The sequence below is a fragment of the Plectropomus leopardus genome, chromosome 14 (genome assembly GCF_026936395.1).
Source record: "Plectropomus leopardus strain MGB_pleo_1.0 chromosome 14, ASM2693639v1, whole genome shotgun sequence".
In the NCBI taxonomy this organism is placed as follows: Eukaryota; Metazoa; Chordata; class Actinopteri; order Perciformes; family Serranidae; genus Plectropomus; species Plectropomus leopardus.
Window position 1 is genome coordinate 17,975,046 of NC_142189.1, and position 23,403 is coordinate 17,998,448.

The following is a 23,403-nucleotide window of genomic DNA, read 5'->3' on the forward strand; positions in this document are numbered from 1 at the left end:
ATGCTGTTTTGAGGTGTTTTAAGCTGTTTTTGGGACATGTCATATTTTGACATTTTTGCCTTACTATAGCCTTGCCTTTTCGGTCATTTTTTCAACATGCATTATTATGGTGTTTTTGGACATTTTTGCACATTTCTATGCTATGGCGTGTCTGTGCACGCTATTTTATGCTGTTTTGAGGTGTTTTAAGCTGTTTTTGGGACATGTCATATTTTGACATTTTTGCCTTACTATAGCCTTGCCTTTTCGGTCATTTTTTCAACATGCATTATTATGGTGTTTTTGGACATTTTTGCACATTTCTATGCTATGGCTTGTCTATGCACGCTATTTTATGCGGTTTTGAGGTGTTTTAAGCTGTTTTTGGGAGATGTCATATTTTGACAATTTTGCCTTACTATAGCCTTGCCTTTTCGGTCATTTTTTCAACATGCATTATTATGGTGTTTTTGGCAGTTTTTCACCATTCTATGCTTTGGCGTATCTGTGCACGCTATTTTATGCTGTTTTGAGGTGTTTTAAGCTGTTTTTGGGAGATGTCATATTTTGACATTTTTGCCTTACTATAGCCTTGCCTTTTCGGTCATTTTTTCAACATGCATTATTATGGTGTTTTTGGACATTTTTGCACATTTCTATGCTATGGCGTGTCTGTGCACGCTATTTTATGCTGCTTTGAGGTGTTTTAAGCTGTTTTTGGGACATGTCATATTTTGACATTTTTGCCTTACTATAGCCTTGCCTTTTCGATCATTTTTTCAACATGCATTGTTATGGTGTTTTTGGCCGTTTTTGCACCATTCTATGCTATATGGTGTCAGCACGCTTATTTTATGCTGTTTTGAGTTGTTTTAAGCTGTTTTTGGGAGATGTCATATTTTGACATTTTTGCCTTACTATAGCCTTGCCTTTTCAGTCATTTTTTCAACATGCATTATTATGGTGTTTTTGGCCGTTTTTGTACCATTCTATGCTATGGCGTGTCTGTGCACGCTATTTTATGCTGTTTCAACGTGTTTTAAGCTGTTTTTGGGAGATGTCATATTTTGACAATTTTGCCTTACTATAGCCTTGCCTTTTCGGTCATTTTTTCAACATGCATTATTATGGTGTTTTTGGCCGTTTTTGAACCATTCTATGCTATGGCGTGTCTGTGCAGGCTATTTTATGCTCTTTTGATGTGTTTTAAGCTGTTTTTGGGACATGTCATATTTTGACATTTTTGCCTTACTATAGCCTTGCCTTTTCGATCATTTTTTCAACATGCATTATTACGGTGTTTTTGGACATTTTTGCACATTTCTATGCTATGGCGTGTCTGTGCACGCTATTTTATGCTGTTTTGAGGTGTTTTAAGCTGTTTTTGGGAGATGTCATATTTTGACATTTTTGCCTTACTATAGCCTTGCCTTTTTGGTCATTTTTTCAACATGCATTATTATGATGTTTTTGGACATTTTTGCACCATTCTATGCTATGGCGTGTCTATGCACGCTATTTTATGCTGTTTTGAGGTGTTTTAAGCTGTTTTTGGGATATGTCATATTCTGACATTTTTGCCTTACTATAGCCTTGCCTTTTTGGTCAATTTTTCAACATGCTTTATTATGGTGTTTTTTGGCCGTTTTTGCACATTTCTATGCTATGGCGTGTCTGTGCATGCTATTTTATGCTGGTTTGAGGTGTTTTAAGCTGTTTTTGGGACATGTCATATTTTGACATTTTTGCCTTACTATAGCCTTGCCTTTTCGATCATTTTTTCAACATGCATTATTATGGTGTTTTTGGCCGTTTTTGTACCATTCTATGCTATGGCGTGTCTGTGCACACTATTTTATGCTGTTTTGAGGTGTTTTAAGCTGTTTTTGAGAGATGTCATATTTTGACATTTTTGCCTTACTATAGCCTTGCATTTTCGGTCAATTTTTCAACATGCATTATTGTGGTGTTTTTGGACATTTTTGCACATTTCTATGCTATGGCGTGTCTGTGCACGCTATTTTATGCTGTTTTGAGGTCTTTTTAAGCTGTTTTTGGGACATGTCATATTTTGACAATTTTGCCTTACTATAGCCTTGCCTTTTCGATCATTTTTTCAACATGCATTATTATGGTGTTTTTGGCCGTTTTTGTACCATTCTATGCTATGGCGTGTCTGTGCACGCTATTTTATGCTGTTTTGAGGTGTTTTAAGCTGTTTTTGAGAGATGTCATATTTTGACATTTTTGCCTTACTATAGCCTTGCCTTTTTGGTCATTTTTTCAACATGCATTATTATGGTGTTTTGGGACATTTTTGCACATTTCTATGCTATGGCGTGTCTATGCACGCTATTTTATGCTGTTTTAACGTGTTTTAAGCTGTTTTTGGGAGATGTCATATTTTGACAATGTTGCCTTACTATAGCCTTGCCTTTTTGGTAATTTTTTCAACATGCATTATTGTGGGGTTTTTGGACATTTTTGCACATTTCTATGCTATGGTGTGTCTATGCACACTATTTTATGCTGTTTTGAGGTGTTTTAAGCTGTTTTTGGGAGATGTCATATTTTGACAGTTTTGCCTTACTATAGCCTTGCCTTTTTGGTCATTTTTTCAACATGCATTATTATGGTGTTTTTGGACATTTTTGCACAAGTCTATGCTATGGCGTGTCTATGCACGCTATTTTATGCTGTTTTGATGTGTTTTAAGCTGTTTTTGGGAGATGTCATATTTTGACATTTTTGCCTTACTATAGCCTTGCCTTTTCGATCATTTTTTCAACATGCATTATTACAGTGTTTTTGGACATTTTTGCACCATTCTATGCTATGGCGTGTCTGTGCAGGCTATTTTATGCTGTTTTGATGTGTTTTAAGCTGTTTTTGGGACATGTCATATTTTGACATTTTTGCCTTACTATAGCCTTGCCTTTTCGATCATTTTTTCAACATGCATTATTACGGTGTTTTTGGACATTTTTGCACATTTCTATGCTATGGCGTGTCTGTGCACGCTATTTTATGCTGTTTTGAGGTGTTTTAAGCTGTTTTTGGGAGATGTCATATTTTGACATTTTTGCCTTACTATAGCCTTGCCTTTTTGGTCAATTTTTCAACATGCATTATTATGGTGTTTTTGGTCGTTTTTTCACAACTCTATGTTATGGCGTGTCTGTGCACGCTATTTTATGCTGTTTTGAGGTGTTTTAAGCTGTTTTTGAGAGATGTCATATTTTGACATTTTTGCCTTACTATAGCCTTGCCTTTTCGGTCAATTTTTCAACATGCATTATTGTGGTGTTTTTGGACATTTTTGCACATTTCTATGCTATGGCGTGTCTGTGCAGGCTATTTTATGCTGTTTTGAGGTCTTTTTAAGCTGTTTTTGGGAGATGTCATATTTTGACAATTTTGCCTTACTATAGCCTTGCCTTTTTGATTATTTTTTCAACATGCATTATTATGGTGTTTTTGGCAGTTTTTGCACCATTCTATGCTATGGCGTGTCTGTGCAGGCTATTTTATGCTGTTTTGAGGTGTTTTAAGCTGTTTTTGGGACATGTCATATTTTGACATTTTGCCTTACTATAGCCTTGCCTTTTCGGTCAATTTTTCAACATGCATTATTATGGTGTTTTTGGACATTTTTGCACATTTCTATGCTATGGCGTGTCTATGCACACTATTTTATGCTGTTTTGAGGTTTTTTAAGCTGATTTTGGGAGATGTCATATTTTGACATTTTTGCCTTACTATAGCCTTGCCTTTTCGGTCAATTTTTCAACATGCATTATTATGGTGTTTTAGGACATTTTTGCACAACTCTATGCTATGGCGTGTCTGTGCACGCTATTTTATGCTGTTTTGAGGTGTTTTAAGCTGTTTTTGGGAGATGTCATATTTTGACAATGTTGCCTTACTATAGCCTTGCCTTTTTGGTCAATTTTTCAACATGCATTATTGTGGTGTTTTTGTACATTTTTGCACATTTCTATGCTATGGCGTGTCTATGCACGCTATTTTATGCTGTTTTGAGGTCTTTTTAAGCTGTTTTTGGGAGATTTCATATTTTGAGATTTTTGCCTTACTATAGCCTTGCCTTTTCGGTCATTTTTCAACATGCATTATTATGGTGTTTTAGGACATTTTTGCACATTTCTATGCTATGGTGTGTCTGTGCACGCTATTTTATGCTGTTTTAACGTGTTTTAAGCTGTTTTTGGGAGATGTCATATTTTGACAATTTTGCCTTACTATAGCCTTGCCTTTTCGGTCATTTTTTCAACATGCATTATTATGGTGTTTTGGGACATTTTTGCACAAGTCTATGCTATGGCGTGTCTGTGCACGCTATTTTATGCTGTTTTGATGTGTTTTAAGCTGTTTTTGGGAGATGTCATATTTTGACATTTTTGCCTTACTATAGCCTTGCCTTTTCGGTCATTTTTTTCAACATGCATTATTATGGTGTTTTTGGCCGTTTTTGAACCATTCTATGCTATGGCGTGTCTGTGCACGCTATTTTATGCTGTTTTGATGTATTTTAAGCTGTTTTTGGGAGATGTCATATTTTGACATTTTTGCCTTACTATAGCCTTGCCTTTTCGATCATTTTTTCAACATGCATTATTACGGTGTTTTTGGACATTTTTGCACATTTCTATGCTATGGCGTGTCTGTGCACGCTATTTTATGCTGTTTTGAGGTGTTTTAAGCTGTTTTTGGGACATGTCATATTTTGACATTTTTGCCTTACTATAGCCTTGCCTTTTCGGTCATTTTTTCAACATGCATTATTGTGGTGTTTTTGGACATTTTTGCACATTTCTATGCTATGGCGTGTCTGTGCAGGCTATTTTATGCTGTTTTGAGGTCTTTTTAAGCTGTTTTTGGGAGATGTCATATTTTGACAATTTTGCCTTACTATAGCCTTGCCTTTTTGATTATTTTTTCAACATGCATTATTATGGTGTTTTTGGCAGTTTTTGCACCATTCTATGCTATGGCGTGTCTATGCAGGCTATTTTATGCTGTTTTGAGGTGTTTTAAGCTGTTTTTGGGACATGTCATATTTTGACATTTTGCCTTACTATAGCCTTGCCTTTTCGGTCAATTTTTCAACATGCATTATTATGGTGTTTTTGGACATTTTTGCACATTTCTATGCTATGGCGTGTCTATGCACGCTATTTTATGCTGTTTTGAGGTTTTTTAAGCTGATTTTGGGAGATGTCATATTTTGACATTTTTGCCTTACTATAGCCTTGCCTTTTCGGTCAATTTTTCAACATGCATTATTATGGTGTTTTTGGCCATTTTTTCACAACTCTATGCTATGGCGTGTCTGTGCACGCTATTTTATGCTGTTTTGAGGTGTTTTAAGCTGTTTTTGGGAGATGTCATATTTTACAATTTTTGCCTTACTATAGCCTTGCCTATTTGGTCATTTTTTCAACATGCATTATTATGGTGTTTTTGGACATTTTTGCACAAGTCTATGCTATGGCGTGTCTATGCACGCTATTTTATGCTGTTTTGAGGTCTTTTTAAGCTGTTTTTGGGAGATTTCATATTTTGACATTTTTGCCTTACTATAGCCTTGCCTTTTCGGTCATTTTTTCAACATGCATTATTATGGTGTTTTTGGACATTTTTGCACATTTCTATGCTATGGCGTGTCTATGCACGCTATTTTATGCTGTTTTGAGGTCTTTTTAAGCTGTTTTTGGGAGATGTCATATTTTGACATTTTTGCCTTACTATAGCCTTGCCTTTTTGGTCATTTTTTCAACATGCATTATTATGGTGTTTTGGGACATTTTTGCACATTTCTATGCTATGGCGTGTCTATGCACGCTATTTTATGCTGTTTTAACGTGTTTTAAGCTGTTTTTGGGAGATGTCATATTTTGACAATGTTGCCTTACTATAGCCTTGCCTTTTCGATCATTTTTTCAACATGCATTATTATGGTGTTTTTGGACATTTTTGCACAAGTCTATGCTATGGCGTGTCTATGCACGCTATTTTATGCTGTTTTGAGGTCTTTTTAAGCTGTTTTTGGGAGATGTCATATTTTGACAATGTTGCCTTACTATAGCCTTGCCTTTTCGATCATTTTTTTAACATGCATTATTATGGTGTTTTTGGACATTTTTGCACAAGTCTATGCTATGGCGTGTCTATGCACGCTATTTTATGCTGTTTTGAGGTCTTTTTAAGCTGTTTTTGGGAGATTTCATATTTTGACAGTTTTGCCTTACTATAGCCTTGCCTTTTCGGTCATTTTTTCAACATGCATTATTATGGTGTTTTTGGACATTTTTGCACCATTCTATGCTATGGCGTGTCTGTGCATGCTATTTTATGCTGGTTTGATGTGTTTTAAGCTGTTTTTGGGACATGTCATATTTTGACATTTTTGCCTTACTATAGCCTTGCCTTTTCGGTCATTTTTTCAACATGCATTATTGTGGTGTTTTTGGACTGTTTTGTGCATTTTTAAGCTATGGTTTGTTTTGGCACACAATGTTATGCTGTATTTAGGTGTTTTGGGACAAGTAATATTTTCACATTTTAGCCTTACTTTTGCCCTGCCTTTTGGTAATTTTTTCAACATGCTAAATTATGATGCAGCCAATAAAATGAAATGATTCATACCTGGGATCCTGTGTGCATTCCATGCCTCTACAACATTTGTGATGCCAATCCTAGCCATGTGGCATTTCAGGTTTGACACACAATATTTGGATTTGTTTCTCTTGGTCCACCATCTGTACCGAAGCTGTCTTCTAGGGTTGTTGAGCCAGGCATTCACCTCCGACCACTTTCTCTTCATCACATGGTTCTGTGCACATTTTAAGATCAGTCAGTCTGCCTGCCTTCATTAGAAATATGGCACAATTGTAAGAAAACAGTATTCACTTTTAACAACAGTTATTTTACCCTTGTAGGTTTCCAAATGTAGGGCTGCCTTTGAGTATTTTGTCAATGTTCTGCCAGCGTTCCCTTGAAGAATAATGCCAGGTAAAACTATTTTCCACAGTGAACTACCTGGTCCCATGGTCCATAGGAAAGTACAGCAGGTCTGTGGATAAATTGACAAGACAAAAATAAAATACAACTGTTCAATATAAACAGAACTCATCAAAGCCACAGATCCCTAGAGTGACAACTAAAAAAAATGTTGATATGATAGCAATAATAGTTAAACTGTGTCGTGTGATATAATTAACATTTACAAGATCATTACAAGTTAAAAAGTTTTTCATAAAATCAAGTGCATGTTGCCTAATTAATTATTTTTACATTACAAATCTAGGTTTTAACCTCTAACCTTTCAGTAATGTTTTCAATTATGGGTCCTAACCAACTTTGGGTACCACCCTAAAAAGCCTGGAAACAACTGGAACTACTGACATTAGTTAAGTTATTTTACCTGTAAACTTCCTTATAAATGACAACGTTGTTCACCACTGTTACAGAACACCCAGGCACCCTAAAATATAAAAAAAATAGATTATTATAAAAACTCAGTAATCCATAATTCGTATGATTAGATTCATCACATCAATGTTCCATTGAAATGCCGAAAAAAAACAATGCTATTTGACTTTACCTGCTATCTTGCAATGTGGTATGGTTGATGAATTCTTCTCAACACGTTGCCAACTCAATCCTCAGAAGCTTTAACTCCTTTTGCGGATAAACATCCAATCATACTTTTCTGTCCAAATGAGTCTTGTGCAAAATGTATATTTAGTTGAATACACTACTTACACTGCATACATGTTTGAGTTTATCCTAAATGTTCCATATAAATAAACAATTTAATTAAGACGTCCATTTTTTGAAATACTGATACATCTTCTGTTAATAAACAAACAACATGTTTATGGTAATCAAATTAAATAGCTGAGTGTTCCGAACTCAGCACTGAACAAGACTTTCCATTTATTACGTTTTCTGCTATAAAACCTGCATATACTTGCAAAAACATGTTGTTTCCTGACTGTATAGGTTGCTATGTGACTCTAAATCCAGCGCCAAATCAACCGCCAATCAGCACTCCTGCCGTCCAGGCACAGCGGCATTATGATATTTTCCGGATCACAAAAAAAAAAAGCAGTGTAAAATTGATCAACTATTTTCTTCACTTATTTTAATTCCCATTTTCCACTTATATGAACATCAAAGCAAATTAGATATCAGAATTTTTGTCATTGTCCGTTTTCAATGATCAAAACAAAAAATGGAAAAAGGGGTTACTTGTCCGCCAACTTTCCAACACTGCTTGCTAGGCATCGCAACACCTGGTTGTGCTACCAGGTGTAAAGGCCTTGTTTGAGGCTGGCCTCACAACCCACCCGAATGTGTTTGAGGGTTGCTGGAGTTGGGCAGAGGGAGCATATGCGGTGCCCACCATACCGCTGGCTCAGGTTGTAGGGAGATGGTAAGACATTGTACTTGGCCTTGATGGTCAAGCTTGCTCTGAATGTTTCTATTTCACACAACTCTTTCCAGGAGACCTTCCTGTTCTCCACTAACTCTCATGTCAACCATTGCCCTTGCCTGAGCAACAGCACATCTTGCTGCCGTGCCTCTTGAACCACAACCTGGCGTCTCTGGGAAAGGGTGTTTTGCTCCAGGCCTGCTCTGTAGCTTCCAATGGACTCCATTTCCTGCCGTAGGCAGATTGGGCTATGAATGGATGACTTGAATCCATCAGAATCATCTCCTGCCTCACTTTTATAGGCTGGTGATGGGCAGTACTCTACATAGTACTCTGTTGTTTTCAGGCATTTCAGTTACTGTATGTTCCAAAGCTTGAACATAACTGAGAGCGTGGTACTGTTGATGATCTCCAGGCCATTAATTACAAGCTTCGTGTATTTGAGGGCGGCACTGTACCACTGACCTAGGCTCTTAACAGACTTCTCCGAGACAGTTGGAATAACATCGTCGCCGATGCAAAAGTGTTGGTCTGACAACTTCCCCTTGACAAATGGAGATGCTTCTGGACTCTTCTTCATTCGGGCAAACTAGGATCTCTAGAAGCTTTCTTATCAAATGTATAGTACACGCCGTGGTCATGATGAGTATTTTGATAAGATTTGTGAGGGCTACTGGGACCCTGAAGAAATCTATAGCAGTCAAAATGAGGTTGTGAGGGATTGAAGCAAAGGCATTGGCAAAGTCCAGGAACACCACATGAAGGTCTGTTCCCTCTATTTTGACAACCTGCCTTTGAGCTACCACGCTGAAGAAGATTTCCCTCTCAATCTTCAGGGGACTGATCTGGCAAAATTGGTTTCCGACAAGTCCTTTTCCTGTGGCGTGAGGAAGAACCTTCATAAATTTGAAGGGATCTTTGTAGAAGTGTGTTCTTGTTTGCTCCTTATTCCAGCACTTTTCACCAGGTTTTCAGCAAGGATATCCCAGATCTGCCTGTAACAAGTTTATTCCTTCTTTCTCCTCCTCTGTGGCCTTCCTCCATTGCCTCTTCAGCTGCCTCCTCCCTCTGACCAGGCCATCTGTCTGGGAGCACGACACGGCGAGGAGCCATGCGCTGCCTGTGCCCATACAGGTGTTGACCACCCTGGGCTTCCTCGCGAAACGGGCATACCAGGGGGAGCTGGCCGACCGAACAGGAATGTGCCAGTTTAAAATGACCTAATCAGCCTCACCTTTTCCGGCGCATTGCTGCATTCATTTACAACATTGGTGTGTAAAATTAACAAACTGAAACTGTAAATCCATTTTGCACATAAGATATACTTTTAGGAGCGTCTCCAACTCGCACTCTCAAGAATTTCTCTGCTTCCTAGTTTTACTCATAACTTACGTTTGTTATCTGATGGTGCAGAGAGGGGGATCATGCATGCAGGGCCTATTTAAATTATTTTGCATATTCATATGGGGGCGTGGAGAGGGAGGGATCTGGTGCTCCTACATGTGTGCCCTATTGTTGACGTTGATTGGGATGTACAAAGGAAATGTGCTTGGATTCATGCACAGTTAGATACATCTGGATTTTTTTCTGTGTATGTTTTCTGGATTTAAGCGTACACCATGTTCCACGCAAGTCTCTACATGAGGCCCCTGGTCTTATTGGGGACAGTCAGTGTAGTTCCCCTCCTCTCGACTCCTCCAAAGTGTTGCTTCAGCAGGTAAATAAATAGTTGTTTGATTACACTGAGAAAGACAAGGCATGGAACAAATTCTGGTTCTTTTGTCTGTTTTATTATTCTTTTCACATGATTGACAATTGTATCACATCTTAAAACTTCAACTAAGCAGTTTGAACGTGGCATCTTACAGCTCATTAACTCTTTCCCCGCCATTGACGTGATTTCTGTCAATCTGTGTTTTCACTGTTACAGTGTAGGGGACACAGTTATGTATGTTGTGCAATAAAACAACATTTCCACGTCCAAAAACACACAAACATGACGAACTAAAGTCCCAGGGTGACGGGAGAAGAGGACTACTAATGTGCTGACTTCATCGCTATTAAGTGGCTTTTTGGACCCTCTCAGCGACATTATTTTAAAAAACACAACAAGAGGCACATTTAATGACTTATTAAATCAGCAGGGAACAAAGAGGAAATATAATGTCATTTATTCCCATGCTTGCTGCTTACAGTAACCGCTGAACACTGCTGTAAGCAGCCGTCAAGCTCTTTATATAATCAAAACACAAAATATTCTGGAGGTCTTAAAAAAATAGCAATTATGACCAAAAATGCTGGCGCTGGCTGGCAACTTAATAAAAATACTCTGGCGGGGGAAGAGGTAAATGTGTAACAATGATTCAAACACACTCAACTGCCTGACAGAAGAGAGATCGGGGAAAATGTCCAAATTTGCATTGGAAACTGACTGATTCTGATTTGCTTACACCAATTGTTACAACCTTGTCTTGAGATGTTACACCAATATCCTTTTAGGGCTGCAACTTGTAAGTTATTTTAAATATTGGAAACTGGAACTCGGAAACATTTGGCAGTTTTGCGTTAAAAAAATATAAACCCTTCAGTGATCAGACTAAATTCTGCAATTCATTTCCATCATATTTTTTTGCACAAGCATGTGGTACATTTCTTAAAACTTCAGTATCCAAATCAGATTTCACACTTCAACAATCAACTAATACTTACAAATAAAAAGCCATCTTCAGTTAACTCAAATATACACAGCACAAACAGTCTCTCATATCAAATGCATCTGATTTGGGATTTACATGGTTGAAAGACAAAAACAAGTGCAAGAATGCTGGTGGGCAAAACTGCTGAATCACTTTGCACCAACACAACACAGTGCATTTAGGTGGTTTGTAGCCACAGAGGAAGGCTAATAAACAAAATTAAAATCAAGTTTTAAAAGGTTCTGTTAATCTTAATCCACCAACTGTATGTTCTTATTTTACTTCAAATACATAAGTAACATTTTTAATAATGGATACAAATGTATTCAGTTATTAAATGAAATAATGGCACGTAACTAAATCATCCCTGCAGAGTAGTATGGCCATGAAGACAAACAATTTCACACACTTTGGCCATCTGAGTCTCACTAAAACTAAACCTGTATCAAATGTTATGATAAATTTCCTGATTTGGTGAAAGTATTGCATCCGGTATATAGATTCTTGATTCACATCTAACATATAATATTGTCTTGATATAAAAAAAATCAAATATGCCTGTGTGTTTATCTAAAAGATAGACTGGTGGGTGTATTTTGTTCTTAATGCATAGCAGTCAGTTTACCCACTCTTACATTGCTGTGTATCTAGCGGCATAAATTTAAGGCATGACTGTTAATGCGAATCTGCCTGTAAGTGTCTGAGAGATTTGCAAAGAAACCTGGGTCATTTAAAATGCAGTGAACAGCAGGAGCAAGAAACTGTAGTGTAGCATTAAAAATCCTAGACCACCATCCCTGACCTTAAAATATGAGGAAACAGTTTTAAGCCTTTTGGAGAAAATAACTAAAGTAGTCAAGATTTACCTTAGATGAATAGGTGATGATGATAGATAAAAACATTCCTGAACAGAGGAAACATGCCGTGTCTCGACCTCGAATAAATTGAATGAATCAAAGAGGACTACAATTTTAAAGTGTAGGCATTATTTTCCCTTGATTTCACCGCCCTGCCTTTGGATGTGTGTGTAGTACCTGCTCTCAGAGTAGACGGTGGTTTCACTCTCATGAACTGTGGTGCTTCACTCAGCTAGCAATGCAGCCAGCAGTTCAGGATAGTTTGGTGTTCCCCAGCCAGTAACAGGGTCCCATGAGGTTGCAGCACAGAAACCGTTACCCTGAACCTGTTCGTCCAGACAACTTTGGTGACAGCCTTCAGTCACCTGCAGACATAGACGCAGAGAACAAGACCACGACTTTGAAATGTGTTGCAAAAAGGGTTTCCTTCCACTTTAATTTTACACTATGCTCTAAAGAATGTGCAAGTGTACCAAAAAATTTAACCAAAATAGACTTTACCACATTAAAAACTTGACCTACATCAAAAAGAGCTTTTCCTTTGAGCTTATAGAGGCGAGGGTTCAGGAAGCCCAGGGAAGGCAGGCCCTTTAGGAACCGCTGGTCATTGATGAGAGAAAGCATACCTCCGACTACAGGGGTCGAAGCCTGGGAGGGAGATCAAACAATGAGATGTAATGAAGCTCAATAAATAATCAAGATGTCATTCAAAATGCAGAAAAAATTGTATAGTATGTCATCCAAAATGGCAAGAAAAAAAGTTATATACAGTAGTTATACAGTATGTTGTCCGAAATAGCATAAAGAAAACGACATGGTATAGTATGTCATACTCTATAGCATAAAAAAGTCAAAGTTTAGTATGTTCCTTAAAAAAGCATGAAAAAAAATAGTAAATGTCATCCACAATAGCATAAAAATAGTCACTGCGTGGATCTAAAATACCATAAAAAAGTCAAAGTATAGATTCGCTTCCAAAATAGCATTAAAGAAAAACACAGCATAGTATGACTCCAAAATAGCACTAAATCATTCATAGTACAATATGATGCCTAAAACAGCATAAAAAGTCACAGTATAGCATGTTTATCAAAATAACACAAAAAGTCGACTAAAATAACATAAAAAGTCATACTATACTGTAACATCGAAAATAGTATCAAAATATTCATAGTATAATATGTCGTCCAAAATACCATAAAAAAGCCATAGTGTAGCATGTCGACCTCAATAGCATAAAAAGTAAAAGTACAGTATGTCATTTAAAATAGCTTTAGTATAGTAGTATAGCAAAAAAGGTTGTTTTTTTTTGTTTGTTTTTTTTTTACAACTCAGCCTTATTCTTTGATTTCACTTAAAATTACTGTCAATACTCTATTCACTCAAATGCAAAACCAAGTTTTATATATATTTTACCGAGGTCCCAGATACCCAGGGGACAGGCAGTCTGTTGATGATCACCCAGTAGTTATCGGACAGGGCAGCCATGTCTGGATAGGCCCTGCCACTGGCATTGTAATATGACTGAGGAGGGAGTTTTACTCCGACAGTTTTCATATACGCCTCCACTGCACTGGCCTACAGGAACACAAACACAAAGCATATATGACACTGTCTACAATGAGTGAGCATTACAGGAGCTGTTGACCTGATTATTACCTGGTAGTCTGGCATCTTGAAGACGTTACTGAAGCCTCCTCCACTGATGTAATCTGTGACTTCATATGTGACCTTATATGGGTTCTTGAATGAGGTTCCCCCGACTGTAGTCACATACGGGCTAGGAACGAGAGGTGGGGCAAAGTAGATGTTTAGAGCTTTTCCCAAAATTTATGGGGCTCAGAGAAATTTAAGCATCAGCTCCAGTGATGTGCTGCGTTCAAATGGAGCTGTGTTCATCCTGATCACCAGGAGTCCATTTAAATGCCTCCCTCACGTGGTGTCAACGACCTCATAAGTGGAAAGTTTGTAGGAGCTCAGAGTGCACGAGGTTTGCTGACGTTTGTAAAAATAGCGCAGGCCATTGAATTTTTTAGCGGGTGATAAGTTAATATTTTGTGGTTCTTATTTTATAAAATGTTGACATTCCCAACGACCTCATATATTTCCTCTGACATGGCTATTCCCAGAGGCATTATGTTTTAGGGATGTCCATCCGTTCCATCCTTGTTCGTGAGATATCTCAAGGAGTTGTTGAAGGATTTTCCTTAAATTTGGCACAAAGTTGGACTCAAATATTGAACTTATTAGATTTGGTGATAATAGGTCAAAGGTCAAGGTCAATATGACCTTGTATCTGCCGTATATGCATGAACGTGATATCTCACAAACACCTTGAGGAAACGTTGTCAGATTTGGCATAAATGTTTACTTGGATTCAGTAATAAACAGTGTAAATTTTGTTGGTCAAAGTCACTTTGATGTTGCGTCTGTCTCATTCATGTTTAAAAATACCTCCAGAAAGCCTCCAGAGGCCTCCTCAAATTTGGCAAAAACGTCCACTTGGACTAAAGAATGAACCTTTTAGAGGGTCAAGATCACTGTGAGCTCACATTAAATGTTTTTTGCGAAAACTTAAGACTTAATATTATTATGATGAAGTGATGACATTTTAGACCCAAAAAGTCAAGTCAGCTTCACTGTGTCATCATAATTTTCTGCAAAAGCACTTTTCTGGCTATTATTCAACATCATAACTCAGGAACAAAAGCGAGACATTTGGTCGGACACTGAATTGGTGACTCTAATCTTAAGTGTCCTCTTTGAAACTGCTGATTGTTCAGATCTTCTGTGCTGCCGGGGGAAGACGTGCGTGAAGCATCTAAGTTGTCATGGATGTAAATTGTAACTGCAATTTGGCAGGTTTGCAGGCGTACAATCACAAGGCTGTGATTCTGGTTTACTTAATAGATTTAAAACAGTAGATCCATTTGTTTATGTGCATGTCACTAATACAATGCCTGAGAAAAATGCCTTTGGAGGCCCAGTCCAGTCATGTTAGTATCAGTGCTGCGTTGATATCATGCAGAACTGGTTTGCTTTCAGAAAGGTTTACCTTGATGCAGGAAAACTTGGCCTGAAGGAGTTTTGTTCTTTACCCAAATGTCTGCAGCCTGCACCGCTGTCACCTGAGTGTGAAGAGATGAAGATTAAGGCTGAGGATTGAGATGATGCAGCAGGTAATCGTGCAACAGATCTTACTGACAACCTCATGAGTTTAGTTCCCAGCTGTGGAAAAAGCTACGGCATGTAAACCCGTTTTCCCAGTCCTAACATGCCATGGGGGTTTAGTTAAAACAATAGCAGTGTATTCATGTTTCAAGTGAGTTAAGGATCTGTCAATAACAATGAAACAAAGAAACAGTAAGTTGACGCCAAGACCAAGGGTGTCTAATTACATTATGTCATGAGCTCCCTCTCAGAAGGTTAGAAAAATGACAGCTTATGTGTTGTAACTATTGCTCTTTGACTCCACTGAAAACAGGAATTTGATTTTTTTTTTACTAACCTAACTAAAGGAATCAATACTAAACAGGAAAGAGATCAAAGGTCACAGTCATTGCATGAAACAGGGAATCACATTCCTAAAGATAACAGGCTGAATCTGTCCTGTAGACTAAACACTAGCCTAACATTGACATACTTTGCAGACATAGTATAAATTATAAGCACGTAGATGGGTTCTGCATGATCGCTCCCTACTGACCAGAAGCAAAGAGCAAAGAGATTCCCCTGACGCCAGCCTTCATAAACTCTGTGTTGATGCGCATCATGTACGCAGTAGACAGGCTGTCTTCATCGTCTCCGTAGCTGATGGTGTGAACCCAGGGCAGCTCAGACATGTTGCTGAGCAAAACCATCCACTGGAGGAACGGCTCCTGGGACTCATGACGACCTGAAGGACAATGGAGAAATGAAAGTGGTTTGGTGTTTTTAAATAGCTAATAGCTAATAAATGTGGATAGTCAGACTGTCACAAGCCGAGCAAAAAAAAACAAAACTGCTGTGACTATTAATCATAGCAAAGTATTTTTGCTGATTTTATTACTTTATGCTGTTTTACCTCCCATTGCATGAACTTGTTTATTGCATAACACCAGATATTTTTTACAGTAACTGTGACTGTAACACTTGACCTGAATATGATTATAGTAAGTGTCTCCAAAATCACCACTTCTTTAAAATTTAACTAAAGTAAGACCATAGAAGTTCAATTTTCTGTTTTTCTTTTGGTTATTAACTCACATGGAGATCTGAAGCCATTGTATAAATCCATCTGTGCTCCCTTTAAAGACACCAGACTTTTTTGACCAAATAATATAATTTACCTCACAGAATAAGGGAGTTGCTGGTAGGGTTGTCATAAATATCAATTAATTGATACATGAATGTTTGAAACGGTAGTATGAATACATGGTTACCAGCTGCGCTTTCTTGCTCTGTCTTATTGTTAATGTTTACTACAGTCATTCTGCTTTTCCCTACTTCTAACAAAGACAAGAAAAGTCTCTGTTGCTATGTTTTATTTATCTTTTAATACAAATTTGAAATGATCCCCCTCATTATTTTTTCTCTGTGATATCAATATTTTTTAAGTTTTGTATCAAAGGTAGAAATTGCAGCATTGTGACAAAACTAGTTGCTGGTCTACTGCTGCCTGGATCCATTTGTTTTTGGTGAATCTGAAGTAACCCTTCAAACACCAAAGTCACACAACAACAATGAACAAACCAACTGATCGAGGCAGCGGTAGATGAGCAGCTCTAGTGTTCTGCTAAGTAAAATTACGTCTTTTGTTAAAGCAGTCTAGTTTAAAACTCCAAACTGTCGATTTGAAGCCTCACTCTCTATCATACAGACCTGGATTGGTGAAGAACCATGTGGAGATGTTTGCCCCGGTGCTCATGATGTACTCTATATCCAGACTGGCCTCTAGTCCAGCCTTTCCTGCTCCCTGAGTGCCGACGACCCGGTCCACCTGAGACAGATGCTTGAAGCCCTTGCCGTACATGCCCATGAACTCCGACAGGTCTGCGGGGCTGTAGTACTGCTCCAAAAACTAACAACAGAAAACAGGTAGCTAAAGTGAGAAAGTATACCCAGTTATGGTATCAGATTGAATTTGTACTGTTATCTCTTTTTTACCTTTTATCTATATTTTTTGTCTATATTGTTTCCTCATTTCCTGATTTTAATGAGTACTCTTATTTGAATTAATTACAAAGTCTTGCTTTTTTATCCATGTGCTTGTGTGTATGTTTGTGTGTAACGTATGTGTGTGAAAGGGGGTGATTCCGGTTTTATTGTATGAAGCACTTTGTGTTACAGTTTTGCTTGTATGAAAAGTGCTATACAAATACAGTCTGACTGATTGATCTTGATTTATTGATGTATTGGTATTATTAATTGATTTACAGACAGAGAGATACTTTGTAATGTCTGAGCTAATGAAGGCATGTCTTACTTAAGCAATATCGCACGAGAGGGAGTGATCGTTGAGCTCGTATATCATCACGGTTGTGATTCGGTCTCTATTCTTCTCTCCTCCCTCAACCTGACCAACTGACAGCTTCATGAACAGCACCAACTAGCTGTTTGAACCTATGCTTACATAATACTGTAAACATATTCTACTTTTAAACATATCACTCTTTCACTACTTAACTGATTTTAAACAGCCGTACAGCGGACTGAAGCATTAACAGTCCCAGTGATGTTGTACTCCTATATCAGCACTCCTAAAATGCCTCTCGACCAGTCAAATTGCTTGATCAGAACTAACTGTTGTATAAAGCAACACAACAAACAGGGCTTTATAACAAAAGTATTCTTAGATGATCACACCTGAGCTACAGCCTGGCTGTTGTTCTGAGCCGATCCCACATCAGCTGCTGTGAGGTTATAACGAGCCCTCAAGACAGCGGGAGTCACTCCCAGGTGGTACCCGGCCTTCGACTGCTTCCGCTTCCTGTTTGAAGAGGCTTTGCTGAGGTCCTGCCCTTTAGGAGGGAGGCGGTGAAGCCCTCCAACTGTGGAAAAACACACACACAAAAAGGTCATCCAGCCAGCAATGTTATTACAGATCCTTTTCTGTGGTGCCAAAAACAAAACAGAAAGTGTAAAAAAGCAATGGCTTTACAGGAATAACAATGATAGTAACAAGGGGAAAATATACAAGGACAGAAAAAGGAAAAATGACATGGCATACAGAATTATACATGACACAGAAACAACAAAAAAAAGATGAAATAATATTCGTAATAGTTCTAGTAATTTACTTGCAAACTGAATTGTGATTTCCCTGTCTGATTTTCTTCCATTTCATATTAGTATATGCTTTGTAATTTGCATTTTTGTATGTTAATGTTTGCGTGTTTTCTATTACTTGTCAAATGAGAAATAAAAATAAATGAATAGATTTTTTTTAAATGATAATAATCCTAATAATATCTTGCAGGAGTAGTTAAATTTGGGATTTTTTTTAAGTATGGCACACTATTTTATGTGTATGACTGTGTGTGTAAAAGGGGAAATAAAAAAATAATATTATATAAAATTATAATCCATTATATAAAATAGTCAAATTAAAATCTCAATATACTATTTTAAAAATTAAAAATAAAATCAGTTTTAGTACAGAAGGAATGGAAAACAATAACATAATTTCATAGTTTGATATTTAGGTGTGTCAGCTATTGTAGTATGGAGGGTCCTGGCAGGGATGCGGAGGTGAGGGACTGATGTCACCTATCTCTGTGTGTATGTATGTATATGGATTAGTGTTAAACAGGTAGGGAAGTTATATTGATATCAATTCGTGGAGCCTAAAGTCTGTGAAATACATCTATTTGGTTGGGTTTTAAATGCTTTTTGTCATTCAATTAAAATGTGCTCTTAAAATGTGCTCTGTCTTTTGCTGGTGCAATTAGTTTGTGAGTCCAGTACAGGCCAGAACCTAAATACACAGCAATCACAGATGTCAGCTGAGCATTTTACAGATATAGAGTCCTCACCAAAGTCCAGGTGCTGGTGAACATCATCATGCACAGAGTACGGGGCTGAAGACCTCACCACAGACTGCCCGTCTCTGCTGTAACGACGGAACCTGCTACCTGGAAGCAGCGTCTCTGCAACCCTGAATACACAAAACAAACAAACAAACAAACAAACACTGCCTAAATGACTACCAATACACTCCAAAATCACGAACAAACAACCGTGCAATTCCAGATTCTTCAGAAACTCATAAGCTTTTGTGCAAAACTGATGTAACTCCAAATGAAATAAATGTACTCCATGGGTGCCGAACTGCTGCCAGTAAGTAAAACTCAGTTATCAGGTAAGGTGGGTTGTTTTTTTAGTTGTTTTAAGATCTAATAACTTTGTCCCAGAATTTAAGAATTACAAAACCTTCCAGCTAAATATTAAGTTTGATTTTAACCAAAAACCACAGAAAGAGGAACAGTCTCACAAGATAAGAGTGTGGCCTCTGCATGATTTACACAAAGAGGGAAGTAAAGCAGAAAAGGAACTATTTTGCTGTTAACTGTGTCAAGAGCAAGTAAAGTTACTGTTGAGTTGGCAGAACAAATGCTTAAAAAAATATGCTTACTCTGCAGTCATGGTGCACTGTAAAAAGTCCTGAGAGTGTACAGTCAGGCAGTTTGTAATCCCATGGCTCTGCAGCCAGCGATGCACCACCTTCTGGGTCAGTTCAGACGGGCGCACGAGGGAGGAGACTTCCTCCAGGCTGAGGTGTTTACCTGTGGGGACAAAAAAAGGCCTCCTTCACTCTGTTTGTAGTATTATATTTAAATAAACTCTTGAGGATCTGTTAATGTTTACAGGGTCAACTTAACCCTTTAACACCTGGATCGACATCAGTTCTCTGGTTCTGCATTCAGATGCCATTTACTAGCATTTAAATCTCTGAAACCTGAGAAAATGTGATTTCTCTCAAAGTCATGGAAAAAAAAACATGACGAAATGTCTGGCAAACTTCAAAAAAAAAAAAAAAGTACGAGGTGACAAAGAAATATTTTGAAAATTAGCTGTATAAGATTATTAGATATTATCAAAAAAATAGCAAAAAATGTCCAAAAAATATATTTTTTATTCTCATAACTACATATTTAAAATCATGCTACATAAAAAAAACATAAGTTTTTTTTTAAGCACACTCTTGGTTTTCTTTTTGTTTGTTTGTTTTTTACTTTTCTTTTTTATTTTTTGTTGTCATTTTTTCAGCTTATTGTTAGGTCATTTTTTGTAACTTTTTATTAATTTCTTTCTTCTAGTTTTTGGGTCATTACTTGTTAAGTTGTTCATCACCTTCTTCCCATGTTTTTGAAAAAATATATAAAAAAGCAAATTTGCTCAAGTTTTATAGCATTAACAAGAATATACTGATTTTTTTAAGAGCCTAAATCATTAAGGTTACTTGAGGACTACTAGGTATTATCAGATGGAGCCCTACCATATTGTGCTGAGTCAGGGTCCGACACTCGTCTGAGTATTTCCTCCAGCAGGTCAGTGTTTTGCTGCTTCAGGGCAAAGGTCAGCTCCAGCTCCTCTGAAGGGTCCACACGACCCACATGAGTCCAGTCGCCTGGTATTCTGAGGAAAGAGGCAACAGTGTCATGATCTTTCACATAAGAGGGATTGACTTTCCCTAAAAAAAAAAAGCTATTAAAAAGAAACAGCTTCAGCCAGATGCCCAATCCATCAAGTGCTGGTATGATATCAATTATGAAATCTTCGTTATGAAAATAGGTGGAAAAATTATAAATTATTAATTATAAATTATATATTTATTATTATATAATTATAAATTATATAAATTTATTCCCCAAAACAACCTTTTTTTGTTTAAATGTGTTTATACAACACTTTAATATTTTTTATGTTTTCTTTTTAATCTCTATGTTGTAAAAAAAAAAGAGAAAAATCGTTCACTGTGTAAAAGTACCTAAGATAACTAGTATTATTAAGTTAAACCAAATAAAGAAAAAAAAAAGGGGCTTCACTTTACCAAAACGTCATGACACTGAATATGTAGCTGCGAACCAGCCTGTTGAATTAAAAATATATTTATGACTTTGTTGTGGATCTACAGTGAGCTGAACCTTTGTGCAAACGTACAGAAACATCTCAGTTGTATAACCATTTTTGAGCAACCCCGAGTTGCTTAATTTGCCCAAATGTGTTGCCCAATGTGTCTGTCTATTCTGCAGTTCATGAGATCTGTACAAGATTTTCAAACGTGTGAAAATAGCCACATATTAAGAGCAAACATCACAGGTCCCACAGACCATAAATGTTTAATGTGGGAATATCCGAACCTAATTTTTTTGACTGAATTTGGAGAAATGCTTGGAACTAAATGTCGCCAAAGTATCAGGAGACACAGGATCCAGGCCCTCCAAAGATATATAGTCAAGAAATATTCCTTTAAAAGTCCTTTATTGTAGTGACTCAATTGTTAAATGAGCAAACACGTCGCTGTCAGCAGGTCATTAAAATGACCAACGTATTGGTGCCCTAAAAACAAACACAAAATAGTGCCAATACTTGCAAATCACCAGACAGACAAATGATATTTAAAGCCTTTTCTCTTTCTTAGTCTTTGCTGCACATTTGGGCTGCCAAAACTGTACTTTACCTTTGAATTAAAGTCTTAAAGGTTTGACTTTCCATTTTTCTAAAAAGGGTTTAAACCAGGTGAGATACAAAGATAATTTTGTAAATGACAGTGGGATAAGGAAATGGTTCTTAAAGTGGATTTGCTTACAAGACATCTTGGTCATATTCCAGATATCCACTCCACACCAACGAGCTGAATAACAAGGGGACTGAGAAGGTCAGCCTGCTGGAGGACAAAAAAACAACACTGTTGAATCAAATGTACACATGCACAGATTCATACGCACAGAAATAGACCCGGGAGGTATCAAAAAGGCGACATTACTTCCGTGTTATCTCAGGGTAATAAAAGTGAAACATAGTCTGATTTAGCTTTTAGTAGGTCAAATTACACGAATTTCTAAACACAGGTAGACACACATAACACGGTTTACTGACTACATTCATAACAAAAAGCCACGTTGCTTTTCAAAAAAGTCTTAGCGTTACGTGAACATTTTTAACCTGCTATGTTAGCAGTGAGGTATCAGCAAATCCAGGTCAACACAGCCGGTAAAAACCAAACACAAAAGATCCGCCACAATAAAAGTCACGTAAAAAAGAGTTTACATCATCTGTCTAATGTATTTACAGGATATCTCTGTAAAAATACAACACAACGACGTTACTTAAACACTCACAGCGTGTTCATCGTGTCCTCGGCTAACGTCTAAACTCAGCTGAGGTGTCTGCTGGACAGTTATAGTCCCGGCAGTCACGTGACATACGTTCACGTGATTTTATTTTCTGCTGGCGCATTCAGACCAGAGACAGTCCAAAAACACACACAGCCACCTCTACTGCATATTTAAGGGGGGCACTCTTACCTAAATAGATTTCACCATGTACATGCTCCAGTTGATTACTTTACATTAAGACATTATTTTTGGTCTTACAAGTCTTTTACAATCGTATCATAGTGTAAAAATAAATGCATTCTGTGATTAAACATACGCTTATTTGTAATGAATATAAAGTATAAAAACACAATATAAAAAAACAATAAAACACCGAAAATTGTTTAAAGTCAGGTACAGTTTCTGGTTGAGTCAAATTAGTCATATGAGTCAAACAATTTTAAGAAAAAATATTGATTTTTCTTTCAATTTAGATAATTTTTTTAAAAAAAATGTGTAAACAGCCACAATAATGATAATGATATTAATAATAATAAGAAGAAGACATTTTATCTATTTTTTTTAGTAATAGGTCCAACCATAAAATCTTTTGGATTTCTTTTTATAATCCATAAATCAGAAAATACGCTCAACAGCTACACACACACACACACACAAACACAACAACAACACATAAAATTTAGTCTTATTTTACGAATAAAATGTTATATAAATCAATGTATGAATGATATAAGAAAAAAAACCCTTCAAAATATACACAGGAATAAAACATGAAAGTTTGGTTTCTTTAAGTGCCAGATAAGTGCGAGATATATATAAATTTTTAAAATGTAATTTTTATGAAGGCATCCACTCACCACTGTCCGAAATAATTATTAGCAACTCTAATCATAATCATAAGTAAACGAAACAAATTGCCATTATTGTTATTTCTAGTTCTAATATTGCGTGAGGTTTGTGCAAGTAGTGTTACTGTACAAAGAAGCTGTTGTTCTAGGTAAGTACAATCAATGTCATACAGTGTATTGTATATTGGATGATACTTTCAAACATATGATAAAGTGGAAAAGTAAAATGCAATATAAATGTTCATT

At 37.0% G+C, this 23,403-nt stretch overlaps 1 protein-coding gene and 1 long non-coding RNA gene across 3 annotated transcripts in view; both read right to left on the reverse strand.

Annotated features, from left to right (window-relative positions):
* The window catches only part of LOC148187455 (uncharacterized), a 54,716-nt gene extending 46,747 nt beyond the window's left edge, over positions 1-7,969 (reverse strand). Inside the window, exons 1-3 of the long non-coding RNA XR_015778770.1 lie at positions 7,424-7,969; positions 6,931-7,072; positions 6,646-6,832 (exon numbers count right to left, since the gene is read on the reverse strand). This is a non-coding gene — a long non-coding RNA (uncharacterized LOC148187455). The remainder of the gene's footprint in view (positions 1-6,645; positions 6,833-6,930; positions 7,073-7,423) is intronic.
* A 2,236-nt stretch (positions 7,970-10,205) lies between these two features.
* On the reverse strand, positions 10,206-22,405 carry tpp1 (tripeptidyl peptidase I). Of its 2 annotated transcripts, none has more exons than XM_088087313.1 (13): positions 22,313-22,405; positions 21,781-21,858; positions 20,467-20,606; positions 19,603-19,753; positions 19,004-19,125; positions 17,835-18,019; positions 16,851-17,049; positions 15,697-15,885; positions 15,046-15,118; positions 13,650-13,770; positions 13,407-13,568; positions 12,513-12,638; positions 10,206-12,355 (listed from the first exon to the last, which is right to left on the reverse strand). In XM_088087313.1, the coding sequence occupies exons 1-13, from the start codon at positions 22,321-22,323 to the stop codon at positions 12,215-12,217; spliced, it is 1,698 nt and encodes a 565-aa protein (XP_087943439.1). In that variant the 5' UTR covers positions 22,324-22,405; the 3' UTR covers positions 10,206-12,214. The 2 variants fall into 2 exon arrangements, with proteins under 2 accessions (XP_087943439.1, XP_087943440.1); XM_088087314.1 differs by having other exon boundaries at positions 21,781-21,855; positions 22,313-22,396.
* Between the last annotated feature and the right edge of the window lie 998 nt (positions 22,406-23,403).